The sequence below is a fragment of the Mus pahari genome, chromosome 6 (assembly GCF_900095145.1).
Source record: "Mus pahari chromosome 6, PAHARI_EIJ_v1.1, whole genome shotgun sequence".
NCBI classification, from domain to species: Eukaryota; Metazoa; Chordata; class Mammalia; order Rodentia; family Muridae; genus Mus; species Mus pahari.
This window is the reverse complement of record NC_034595.1, coordinates 78,017,995-78,031,472: the sequence shown is the minus strand read 5'-3', so window position 1 is coordinate 78,031,472 and position 13,478 is coordinate 78,017,995. Positions and strand designations below refer to the sequence as shown.

The following is a 13,478-nucleotide window of genomic DNA, read 5'->3' as shown; positions in this document are numbered from 1 at the left end:
TTTTTTTTTTTTTTTTTTTTTGTTTTGAGACAGGAACTCACTCTGTAGACCAGGATGGCCTCGAACTCAGAAATCCGCCTGCCTCTGCCTCCCAAGTGCTGGGATTAAAGGCATGCTCTACCACTGCCTGGTTTCATTTAGCAATCTTATTGGTTAAACTTTAACCCCACCCTACCCCCCCCCAAACCAAGTCATCTGAGTTCAACTAGTTTCCATTGTCTCCATTGCCAATACTCTTGACTGTTATTGTCTCCCTGGATTGCTATAGAATTTCTTCATTCATATTCACCCTTGTTCCCAGACAGTTTCCAGAGATCACATGACTTTCCCACAAAGTCTACAATGGCTTCTTCTCATATGCAAAATAGAACTAAAATCTTGCACATAAAATAAACAAAAAACCTACCAGAGATGAGGCAGAGATGACTGCCTGTGATTTCTGGGCTTAGAAGGGTGAAGACAGGGAGGATCAGAAATCCAAGGTCACCCCTGAGCCACACAGCAAAAGTAGGGACCAGTTTGATATATACAAAAAACTGTCTCAAAAAAAAAAAAAAAAGTCTTTCATCATAGTCTTTTCTTACTTTGGACTTCATCTTCGGTTCCCGTGACTGTGTACTGGGTTCTAGGAACACTGGCTGTTAAAGCACTTCAGGTTCCTTTCTATGGAAAGGCTTTTTTTGTTTTTCTCTTCTTTTCTGAGAGAGGGTCTCACTTTGTAGGCCTGACTGGAGACCAGCCTGTATGGAGACCAGGCTGGCCTCGAGCACACAGAGATCCACATGCCTCAGCCTCATCATGAGTGCTGACATCAGCTAGGTTTGTCAGGTTTTATTCTTGCTGTTCCCTTTGCTTGGAGTGCTTTGTATTAGATACTTGGTACAATAGGCTCTTGCTCATTATTTAAGTTTTAGGTAACAAATTCACCCCAGAAACACTGACTTGCTTGTCTAAAGTAACTTCCCTCCTCTTTGTATCCCAGCATTGTGTATCTTCTTAGGGGTCTCTGAGGTGTATTTCATCTATGTAACTGTCAGTTTTGATTAAAAAGACATCTCAGTGAAATGGTTAGAAGTCTGTTTTTCACTCTGTAGACCAGGCTGGCCTCGAACTCAGAAATCTGCCTGCCTCTGCCTCCCGAGTGCTGGGATTAAAGGCGTGTGCCACCACGCCCGGCTCAGAAGTCTGTTTTAGAGTTTCCTGTAAATGCTCTATGTTTAAAATGGTGTCTCTGTTTAGAGGGGGACATTGCAGGTGGAAGAGATCTTGGGTTCCGTTTCCTTTCTTCCCTTGATGTTCAGGTCAGTAGTGAGTGGCATCTCTTGGCCTGGCCCTAATGAGCCTTTGCAGAGCCTGTAGGCAAACAACAACCCTTTCTGAGGTCTGTGACTTTGTTCAGACCTATGTAAACTACTGTGTGCCCATCAGCTTGCCAGCCATGATTCTTGGCTCCCTTTTGTCTTCTCTAGGATCTATAGGAACTTCTGGGTATATTCTATATGACTCAAGCTTAAAGAACCATTTTTTTTTGGGGGGGGGCAGGGTTCCTCCAGTAATGATGCCTGTATAATTCTTGTGTATAAAACCTGGTTGACCTGGCTTGAGCACATCTCTGAGCTGGATGCAAGCTTTCTCTTTTCCTGTCTACACGTTGACGTCACTTTCACATGTGTGGCCAGTGTTGGTCATGCAGCTTGAGTCTGCAAGTTGTCTGTTTTTCAGAGCAAGAAGGAAGCCTTTCTATAGTGAAGAGTTGGAGAGGGGAGACTGCCCAGGCCTCCTGATGGATGACCATGCCCCTTTCTTCTTCTTCCTGTTACCCTGTTGTTAAATGCCAGGCTCTATGTCACAGCCTCATGGTTTAGCTGTTCTATATGGAAGAGGTGTGTTCTCTGGAGTGTGAGAGAACTCTGGTACAACTTGCAAAACTACTAGATTAAGTGCAACAAAGGCAATCCAGCAAGTTATTATTATTATTATTTTTACTCTATTAAAGCCTATTTAAATCTTTTCTGATTGGAGAAATTTTCCTCAACACTATCCTTCAGACCAGAGCCTAACTTAAGATGTTGAAAATGAATCAGCTTGATATTTGCAAACTGCCACAAGCCCCCACTATATTCAAGATTTATTTCTTTACTTTAGATGTCAGAAAAGTAGATTTGGGGCTGGAGAGATGGTTCAGTGGTTAAGAGCATTGATTGCTCTTCCAGAGGTCCTGAGTTCAAATCCCAGCAACCACATGGTGGCTCACAATCATCCGTAATGAGATCCGATGCCCTCTTCTGGTGTATCTGAAGACAGCTACAGTGTACTTATATATAATAAATAAATAAATCTTTAAAAAATAAAGAAAAGTAGATTTGTAGGTGAATTATCACTTTTAAAATGCTGAAATAGAATTTTAAATTTAGGAAGATATGATGAATAAATAAGACAAGAAAGTATTGGCCTTCTGAGATGGTTCTTTGGGTGTAGAAACCAAGTGATGACCTGAGTTGGGTCTTTGGATACCACAGTGGAAGGGAAGAACCAGTTCCTGAAAGATGGCCTCTGATCTCCACACACAGGCCTGCGTTAACCATCCCCCAACCCATCATACACACACACACACACACACACACACACACACACTCCAACAAATAATAAAAATATACTTTAAATACTTTAGCTGAGTGGTGGTGATGTACACTGTGTTAGTTAGGGTTATACTGTTGTGAACAGACACTATAACCAAGGCAACTCTTATAAAGGACAACATTTAATTGGGGCTGGCTTACAGGTTCAGAGGTTCAGTCCAGTATCATCAAGGCAGGAACATGGCAGCCTCCAGGCAGGCATGGTACAGGAGGAGCTGAGAGTTCTACAACGTCATCTGCTGGTAGAAGACTGAATTCCAGGCAGCTAGGATGAGGGTCTAAAAGCCCACATCCACTTTGACACACCTCCAACAAGGCCATACCTCCAAATAGTGCCACTCCCTGGACCAAGCACATTCAAACCAGGACATTGTGGAGTGAGGGCTGTTATGGACTTCCACACATAGCTGCTGCTGACCATTGTTGGGGACTTGGACTATAGACTATAAGTCATCAACACTATATAGGGACTATATACTATATACTATATACTATATAGGGACTACCCATAAGTTCTTTGACTCTAGACAACCCTGACTAATACACACACCTTTAATCCTAGTACTCTGGAGGTAGAGGTAGAAGAAGCTCTTGAGTTCGAGGCCAGCCTGGTTTACAGAACAAGTTCCAGGACAGCCAGGGCTACATAGAGAAACCATGTCTTGAAAAAAACCAAACTAACCAATCAACTAACCAACCAACCAACCAACCAACCAACCAACCAACCAAAAAACACTTTAAAAATAATAATGTTGGGCTGGAGAGATGGCTCAGTGATTAAGAGCACTGACTGCTCTTCCAGAGGTCCTGAGTTCAATTCCCAGCAACCACATGGTGGCTCACAAACATCTGTAATGGTATCCAACGCCCTCTTCTGGTGTGTGTGAAGCAGCTACAGTGTACTCACATAAATAAAATAATTAAAAAATGAAGAATGTTGATATGGTTTGTGGTGGTTCAAATAAGAATGGTCCCCATGGGCTCATAATTTGAATGCTTATGATTAGGAAGTGTGTCCCAGTCTCCCTTGCAGCCTGTGGATCAGAATGTAGCTCTCTGCTTCAGCCCCACACCATATTCCCCGCCATACTGATAAAGGACTAAGCGTCTGAAACTATAAGCAAGCCCCCAATAAATAAGGATGATACTTTTTATTATTAATAATACATATTAATATTAAAATAGTAACAGAAACAATAATGATAATTATTAGTTTCTCCATGTGTCTCTGGCTGTCCTGGAACTTGTTCCATAGACCAGGCTGGATTTGAACTCACAGAGATTTCTGCCTCTGCCTCCTAAGTGCTGGGATTCACCCAGACCCAGCTCCAAGCCCTCAATCAAATGCTTTCTTTTGTAACACTTGTGGTCGTGATGTCTTGTCTAGCAATAGAACAGTGATTAAGATGTCACAGTAGGAGCCAAAAGTGTTCTAAGAGATTTGCGGGTGTTTACTAATTTAATCCTTCCAGTGACCCATTTCCAAATGAGAAAATCAAGTCACAAAATAAATGCTATTAACACCACATAACTGTATTCAGACAAATCAGATATATATCTATGTCAGACAGATTTGGCCACAGGGTCATCAATTTGTAGCCTTTATGAAATTTCAAGCATCCCAGGGAGTACATATGTTTGCATTTTGTCTTGCTTGGTCTTGTTTTAATGACCTTGGACTAGTCTCTTGATCTCTATGAACTTCTTTGTAAATTTTGGTTAGCTCTGTGGTACTCCCTATATGCTTTCTCTTTTCTCCCTCTATATAAATAATTGCATGGAATGTCCCTGGCACGCTCATACGTTTTCTGGAATGTGCAAATCACGCCTATTATTCAAGACCCAACTTATCAGACCTCTAGAAACTTCCTGTTGTATTGGAGAGCCTTAGGCTGAGAGTCAAGATGCCTGTCAGCCCTGAATGCTATTACTAATCCTTTGTGTGAGCTCGTGCTATTCACATTTTATCTGGGCTTTGGTTTCATCTTAAACTATGGAAACGGGCCTTGGGGTGTGTCTCATTGAGAGAATGCTTTCTTAGCATGTGTGAGGGAGGTCCCCAGCACTGCAGAAGAAAATATAGTGTAGTTGAACTAATCAATGCACTTAAACCATTAAAAAAAAAAAAGCCTGGCATTTTTCTAATGATAGGGGGACACATGAGTAGAGGAAGACAGGGCAAGGCTGAAGCCGGGGTCCTCACTTTCAGTTGAATATCAGAAGTTCCACTTTTACTGATTTGTTTTTTCCTTTTCTTACTTTAGACAATCTATGCAGACCAGGCTGGTATCTGTTTTTTAAGTGTTCCCTTCAGAAGTTCCACTTTTAAGCTGTTGGAGTTTATTAGAAGGGAGTAGTCTACAGCCCATAAAAAGGTGGAAACCATCCAGTCTTGTATTTAACTACAATCCCTGAAAACATCTTTTCTTAACCTTTCTATTTGTTTTTGTTTTGTTTTGTTTTGCCTTAGACATGTAACGAAAGAGTCTAGGATATGAAAAAAACATTATCTGGCAGAAGTGAATATGTTTCTTTTTGTTCTACCCATAAGTGAAATAAAAGATAACAGGCCTAAGGGACCAGCACGGAAACTTTCAGCTATTTTAGTGTTCAGCCAACGGTTCCTGGGTTCAGACACACAGAAGTACAGCTGTAGAGTGACCCTCATCCTGTGAGTAGAGGAGCTCTAGGTCCCCTTTGAATAAGTATCGTCATGGAGAATAACAACTCTTCAATCAGACTTATTTTTTTCTTTTAATGAATTCTTTGGGGATTTCCTAGTATCCCAGCAGTCCAAGCACTTGGTCAAGGTAGGAAGACCAGCAGTTCCAGGCCACTCTGGGTTACATAGCAACCTAGCCCAGACCAACCCAACTCCAACCAACCCAGCTCCAACCAACCCAACCTAATTTCCTTGTATTTTTTACTATATGTCTGCCTGTTGTGCCTAAGTCTTCATTAAGAATCCAAGAGGGGACTTCAGCTCTCATTCTCTTTGCCTTCGTTGTGCTTCAGGGAAGACAGTGGCTAACCTTGGATTTCCTGCTTTGACAGTTCAAGCTCCTATCCTTTAAGTCAGACCCTCAAGTTCCTTCAGTGGAGGCAAAAGATGGCACACAGCAGTTGCAGGTCATCACCATGCGACTTCCCAGGAGAGCAGCCATGTTCTTGAACTATCAAGGCTCTTGACATCTTATGTTCTTTTGCCCTGACGACAGTTTTGTGTGTTCAGAATCCTGTTGGAATGCAATTCCAGTCTGTGTTCTAGGTCCTCACCAAACACTCGATATCTTGAGGTAAATTAATTTACTTCAAATGGCCATACTGACTGACATGTTAACTTTGAAAGCAATGGAGTAGATGGTTTCTAAGATACTTCCTCGTTTTAGTATTCTAATGGCAAGCAGGCATTGAGGAAATTGTCTTCAGTTATTGGTTCTGTCTTCAAAACTACCAGTGGGTCTGATTTTAAGGTTGGAAGTTGTTCCTTGATGGTCTACGCCCTTTACTTGACAAGCTGTTGGTTTCTCCTTGAGATAACAGTCTTGTTTTCTTCTTGGTTGGGATTCTTCATGTTCAAAAGGGTCACGGAGAACTTCAGGTCATCAGCGTTCTCTCCTTTTGGCACTATCTCTGTAGTCAGGTGTAGGGTGGTGATGTGAACCCCTCACTGACGTTTCACCCAGTCCCCCAGATAGTCCTTCCATTGAGATCTCTCATTCTGACATCATCCCTTCGTCATGGTCCCTTTAAGGGAGCGGCCATAGTTGAGTGGTGGGAGCAGCTGCTGGCAGCAAAGAGACTAACAGGATTAGGCCTAGCCTGGGCCACTCACCGCGCACGCTCAGGACCGGGGGCTTGGTGGGAAAGGGAGGAGGGGCTTGTGGCGCGCCTGCGCATCAGGGGCGCGCGCAAGGGGCTGGTTTGGAGATCCCTTTAAGAAAAACCACAGGCGGAGGAATTTCTCTGAGAGAAAATAATCCTCCTCCCGGAGCCCCTTGGAGGCCATTAACCCCCCGAGTCCCGGCCCCCCTGCCCCGGCAGGCCCTCGCGCCCACGCGCCCGCCCGGGGGACCCCAGGAGCTGCGGCTGAGCGTGTGGGCCTCCGCCCCCCTCGTCACTCCCGCGCCAGGCCCCGCCGAGGGCGACCGAACCGCAGCGGGTGAAGCGCCCGAGTCTGCAGTGTGGGCGGGGGCCGAGAGGGGCCGCGGCCGCCGCCGCCGCCGCCGCCGCCGCCGCGCCGGGAACCGCCGCGGTTCGGAGCGGGGCCCAACATGGCGGAGCGGGAGGTGGAGACCGGCCCCCGAAAGAGGGTAGGTGAGGTGAGGCCGCGGGCGGGCAGCGGGCTGCGGGCTGCGGACGGGCGGGCCGGCGGGCCGGCGGGCGGGGGGCGGGGCGCGGCCGGCCCCGAGCAGCCCGGAGCTCCCGGGTGGCGCGGTGGTCGACGGCCCGAGGGAGGGGCGGCCCCGGGGTCCCCTCGGCAGGTGGGACAAAGCTCGGTGGCCGGCGGGGAGGGGGAGGGGCGGGGGCCGTGGTCCGCTTGGCTCCCCTCCCTTTGCCGGCGTGTGGGTGGTGGTGCGTGTTCGGGGGGGGGGGGGCCTGGGAGACGCAAGGTTTCAGACTCCGCTTCTGCATCCTCGAGGAAAAGGGAGTCTGTGGAAGTTTCTCTGGGGAGAGGTCAGGTGGGGGGGTAGCGGTGGCGGGAAGAAGTCGTGGAGGATTGGTCGTCTCCCGAGGAGTAACGGGAGGGTGCTGCGGGAACCCCGGAGCCAATTCATCTTCCTGCCTCCGCTCTCCTCCCCCTTGACCGTTATCAAGCCCCAAAGTGGACGTGGTGCTCTTCACCTTGGAAGAAGTGGGGTTGTCGTCTTGAAGTTGGGGGGAACGTGTTCTGATAGCCACGGAAGCGTTATATTTAGTCTAGCTTCTTTACCTGCAGTTAGGATCGTGGAAGAGTGACAAGTTTGGTCGTTAGGATGTTCCTAGTCTTGCCTGCCTAGGTAAAGCCTTGTCTACACAGGAGTTGTAAGCCGCTTAAAAGTTTGTCTTGAAACTTTTTTATTTTTAATTTAGTTGTGATTCATTTTCTTCAGATGAAGAACAATACTATCCACTGAGTAATGTTTTTCAAGGCTTTTTTTGTTTTAACTTCCCCTCACCCAGCATGTTAAGCATCAAGTTTGTTAAGTTTCCTATCAGGAGTCTTCCTTGCCTGCCTTTTGGAAATGATCTCCAAATGATGAAAGTTAGTTGTTAAGCCAAGCTGCTTACATGAATCTTACCCAAAAATGCTTTTTCATTCAGCATAAATGTCTATTCATAGATGCATACTGTTGAACATCCTGAGTGCTGACTATGTGCCTGACAATGTGTGAAGTGCTTTGTGAAGAGTTCAACCTCACAGAAACTATGCAGCCCATTTGTGGCTGAAATGTAGACTTATTTCCTATCTTATATAATTAAGTCTGCAAACTCCAGAGTTTTGATCTGAGATTTGAAAACAGGTTTGCAAATGTTTGTGTTGGTTGCATTTAAGTTTTTTTTTTTTTTTTTTTAAATTCTTCTAGTCCTGTCATTGGATCCTGGGCCATAACATCTGATAGACAAGCCTATACCACTGAGGTAGACTCCTAGCCTGAGGAGTTTCTCTTTTTAAAAATGTAAACGATATTTCTCTCTAACAGTTCATTAGAAAACTTTATAACGGTCAATAAAAGTAAAAATACAGTTTAAATTCAGGGTGCTGCTGCATTCCCAAATCCCTAGATTCTACTATTGACAGTTTTCCTAGATTCTTGTTTACCACCTAGTTATTTCATCAAGCCATCTCTTTACCCAGTCATTCATTAGTCTTTTAAGTACACTGCATTTTAGCATTTTTAATAATTAAAATGTAATGCTGGTAGTCTTAGATTTGTAAAATGTTAGGTTCTCTTCATATATTTATCATAGAACAGGTTAAGCTGTATTAATATAATGTATGTTCAAATAGGTCATTTACAATAAATACTGATATAGAATGCATGTTTTGAAATTTTGAATTGTTTTCTAATTTCTGATTAGTAGTAAACTATCTTCATTATTTTGAGTGAATGCATATGATATGTGTGGTCTATTAATTTAAATATAAAGGATAAATTATAGTGTAAATTCAGATATACTCATTTACTAGTAATATCATTTGCTTTATAGAATGTCTTAGAAAAATTTAAGCACTTTGTTGACAAATTAGACTGTTTAAGTATATTCTTTCTCATGTATGTAAATATTACATTTAGCAGGTAGAAAAGGGATTGCAGGGAAATTTTTTTTTTTTTTTTAATTTTTTGAGACAGGGTTTCTCTGTGTAGCCCTGGCTGTCCTGGAACTCACTTTGTAGACCAGGCTGTCCTCGAACTCAGAAATCCACCTGCCTCTGCCTCCCAAGTGCTGGGATTAAAGGTGTGCACCACCACACCCAGCTGGAAATTTTTTTTTTTAAAGGCAGCAAATGGTCATAGTTTTAATCTCAGCACTCGCCGGGTGTGGCGAGACAGGTGGATCATTGTGAGGCCATCTTACTCTATACAGTAAGTTCCATGGTAATTAGTGCTGCATGGTGAGACTGTTCCCCTCTTTTTCTTCTCAGTGCTAGGGATTGAACTCAGGGCTTCATGCATGCTTTACCATTGAGCCACAGCCCAGCTGTCAAACATTATATAAAACATTATATATGACACCATGAAACACGTGGAACACTTGCACAGGTTTTACGTCATAAATTGTGGATGATGTTTGCATTCAGTATATATAGATTTAAAGATTTATTTATTTTTAATGTGCATGAGTCTTCAGCTTATCTGTGTGTGTGTGTATTACATACATGCATTGTTATCTATGTGTGTGTATTACATACCACATGCATTGTCAGAAGAAGTTGCTAGAAACTCTGGAACTGGAATTCTAGATGGTTGGGAGTCACCATGGGTGCTGAGAACCAGACCCAGGTCCTTTGGAAGAGCAGCCAGTATTCATTTATTAGTTTGTATGTATGAAGTGTTTACCTACATGTATGTGTGTGCCATGTGCATGCCTGGTGCTTTTGGAGGCCAGAAGAAGGCATTAGATAACCTAGAATTGGAAGTATAGATGGATATGAACTGCCATGTGGGTATTGGTAACTGAATCCAGGTCCTGTAGAAGCAGCAAGTGTTCTTACCTATTTTTCATTATATATATATATATATATATATATATATATATATATATATAGTATTTTAGTTAAGATTTTAATGTGTTGTCTATACTATATTACAGTGCCTGTGGTGTCCAGAAGGGGTGTGTTGGGTCCCCTGAGACTTGAGTTCCAGACAGGAGGTGCCAAGTAGGTCCTGAGTTTTGAACTTGAGTGCTCTTAACTGCTGAGCTGCTTCTCCAGCTCTACATCCAATATTTTTAATAACTTTTGCATCCATAATCCATTTTATCATTGGTAGTTTGTTAAAATGTTCAAGAGAGCTCATTTCTAGATACAAATGCCTTCTCTCCTATCCAGAATGTTAAATCCATTATAGGCAGATTGATGGGATTTGTTTAGTACAGTTTTCTTTTCTTTTTTTCTTTTTCTTTTTCTTTTCTTTCTTTCTTTCTTTCTTTCTTTTTTTTTTTAAAGATTTATTTATTATATCATAAGTACACTGTAGCTGACTTCAGACACACCAGAAGAGGGCATCAGATTTCATTACGGGTGGTTGTGAGCCACCGTGTGGTTGCTGGGATTTGAACTCAGGACCTTTGGAAGAGCAGTTGGGTGCTCTTACCCACTGAGCCATCTCTCCAGCCCCAGTTTTCTTTTCTTTTTTTCCCAGGCCACCTCACTTTTTCTTCCTGGTCTTTTTATTTTTATTTATTTATTTTTTCTTTCTTTTTTTTGGTTTTTCGAGACAGGGTTTCTCTGTGTAGCCCTGGCTGTCCTGGAACTCACTTTGTAGACCAGGCTGACCTCGAACTCAGAAATCCGTCTGCCACTGCCTGCCAAGTACTGTCTCATGTAGCCCAGGCTGCCCTTGAAATAGCTTTGTATCCACGGTTTACTTTGAACTCCACTTTCCAAGAGCTGGGATTACAGGCATGTGCCTGCAGGCCTGACATTTAATACAGTTTAAATGTAATTGCACTTTGTGCGGTTATCTGCATAGACCTATATGATACTATAAGGTAAATGTGAAATTTCATGGATGAAGTGGGATATACGATTTTTACTGACTTTGACTTTTATTATCTTTTTTTTTTCTTGTTTTTTGTTTTTCCAGATAGGCACCTGCCTCTGCCTCGAGTGCTGGGATTAAAGGTGTGTGCCACCACACACCTCCTGGCGACTTTTATTATCTAAAATTATAAGAAAGATGAGCTATGCTATTTGATGAGATACATGCCCTACCATGGGAGCCACACTCCTTTAATCCCAGTACTGATTGTTTTAAAATAGTTGTGTCGACAACCCTAAATTGCCAGGCGTAGTGGCGCATGCCTTTAATCCCAGCACTTGGGAGGCAGAGGCAGACAGATTTCTGAGTTCGAGGCCAGCCTGGTCTACAAAGTGAGTTCCAGGGCAGCCAAGGCTACACAGAGAAACCCTGTCTCGAAAAATAAAAAACAAAACAAAACAAGACAACCCTAAGTTGTGTATAGGTGTCTCATTTTCCTGTTTGTGTGGAGTTAGAACAAAAGAGCAGTTAGACTATATTGATATTTAATCAGATTATATATGAATTCCATTTTCTCAGTTTGTGGACTGGGGGAGAGGAGTATGTGGATGGATTGGTAGTACTATTATTCTTCTGTGTTACATAGAACCAAGTTCATACCTTTCTATGTATAGGTAAAGATCAGCATATTCTCTCTTTGTCTTACATTTTAATACCAGGATATTTTGGGAATATTATTTATGAATTTTAAAATTATAATTTTCTTGTCTTCTAAGATAGTTTTTTTTTTTTTAATATTAATCAGGCTTTTAAGTAGTTTACACATGACTCTTTTTTCTTCTTCTTCTTTTTTTTTTTTTGGGTTTTTCAAGACATTTGTATCAGATTTTATTTTTTTGTTCATCAGTTGGCCATTTAGGTTTGTCTGTTGTGATTTCATCTGTAAACGTTGTTGTAAAGTATGAGTCCCAGTCCTTCATTGTTTTGGTTACATACTTGACAATGGATTTGCTAGATGATATGGGGTGATTTTTTTTTTTTTTGAGGTACCATAGGACTATTGTACCTACTTGCTTTACTGTTTTGCACCCATAAGGGATGCATGAAACTGCAGTCTCTCCATGTCTACATGAGCACCTTTTTTTTTGGTTTTTCGAGACAGGATTTCTCTGTATAGTCCTGGCTGTCCTGGAACTCTCTCTGTAGACCAGGCTGGCCTCTGAACTCAGAAATCCGCCTGCCTCTGCCTCCCGAGTGCTGGGATTAAAGGCGTTGGCCACTACACCTGGCTTTAATTTTCTTTTTTGGCAATAATCACACTAGTGAGTATGGTGTAACATCTTTCTGTGATTCAGATTTGTTTACTTGCTGTTTTAATTTTGAAAAGGCATTTTTTTTTTTTCTAGTTTATTTTTAAAGGTTTACTTTTATTATCTGTATGTATGTCAAGTTTCATGTCAACTTGACACAAGCTACTAATAGTCCTCAAGAGAGGAGGGAGTCTCAGTTGAGAGAATAATTCCATGAGATTGGGCTGTAGGTAAGTTTGTTGGGCATTTTCTTAATTAGTGATCAATGGGGAAGGGCCCAGCTCATTAAGGGTGGGGCCACCCTGGGCTAGTGGTCCTGGCTTGAGAAAGCAGGCTGAGCAAACCATGAGAGTAAGCCAGTAATTAGCATTTCTCTGTGGCTTGTGCATTAGCTTTTGCCTCTAGGTTGTACAAATTGTGTAGCCACAAGTCTTACTGATCTTGGCTTTTTGTGCACAAAACCCATATTGTTATTGGCACACTTCATTTAGCAAGAACAGTTAGGAATAAGCAGAGCTACAGAAGCCAGAAAGCAAGGTTAGTACATTTAGGGACTTTTCCAGAATTATAGTCTATGATAGATGAAGTCTTTGTTACTGTTTTGGCAAGTGTTAGAGTCTGTGTGCTGGGCTTTTTCTCAGAATGATTAGTGCCTTGGTAGCATCAGTTGTCTTAAAGTCTTGGGACCTGTTAAGAGTTTGTTTTAGTTAGGGTTTTATTGCTTTGAAGACTCTGTGACCAGGCCAACTCTTGTAAAGGACACCATTTAATTGGGGCTTGCTTACAGTTTCAGAGGTTTAGTCTGTTACCGTCATGGTGCGAAGCATGGTGGATTGCAGGCAGACATGATGCTGGAGGAGCTGTGAGTTCTACATTTTGATCTGCAGGCAGTGGAAGAGGACTGTGTATCACATTGGGTGTAGACTGAGCATAGGACACCTAAAAGCCCATCCCCACAGTGGCACATTGACGTGGAAACGTAAGGGCTTTTCAGAAAGTCAGTTGTGTTGGATGGTGTTTTCCTGGGGGAAACACATGAAAGAATGTTTTCCTGAAGTGGACACAGGGACACAGGTGAAAGGCTAAGGTAGACTTTTGAAGGAATGTTTCACTGAGGCAGACACAGGAGAAAGGATTGTTCTGTCTGTTAAAGCAAGCTTGTAAAGGACATGAGATGAAGGATTCTTTACTAACAATAAGCATATATTGGTCCACCTTACATTGTGTAGTTGAGTTGCATTTGTTGAAACTCCGAGAGAGAGAGAGAGAGAGAGAGAGAGAGAGAGAGAGAGAGAGAGAGAGAGAGAGGGGGGGGGAATAAAACTTCTTGTGGTGTGTTGCAG

At 42.7% G+C, this 13,478-nt stretch overlaps 1 protein-coding gene across 2 annotated transcripts in view; it reads left to right on the top strand.

Annotated features, from left to right (window-relative positions):
* Positions 1–6,542: 6,542 nt before the first annotated feature.
* Zmym4 (zinc finger MYM-type containing 4) overlaps positions 6,543–13,478 on the top strand; it is a 99,579-nt gene continuing 92,643 nt past the window's right edge. Inside the window, exon 1 of one of the 2 annotated variants that reach the window (XM_029539595.1) lies at positions 6,543–6,952. In XM_029539595.1, the coding sequence (XP_029395455.1) occupies positions 6,914–6,952 (39 nt within the window). In that variant the 5' untranslated portion in view covers positions 6,543–6,913. The remainder of the gene's footprint in view (positions 6,953–13,478) is intronic. The other variant, XM_029539596.1, reaches the window with a different exon arrangement.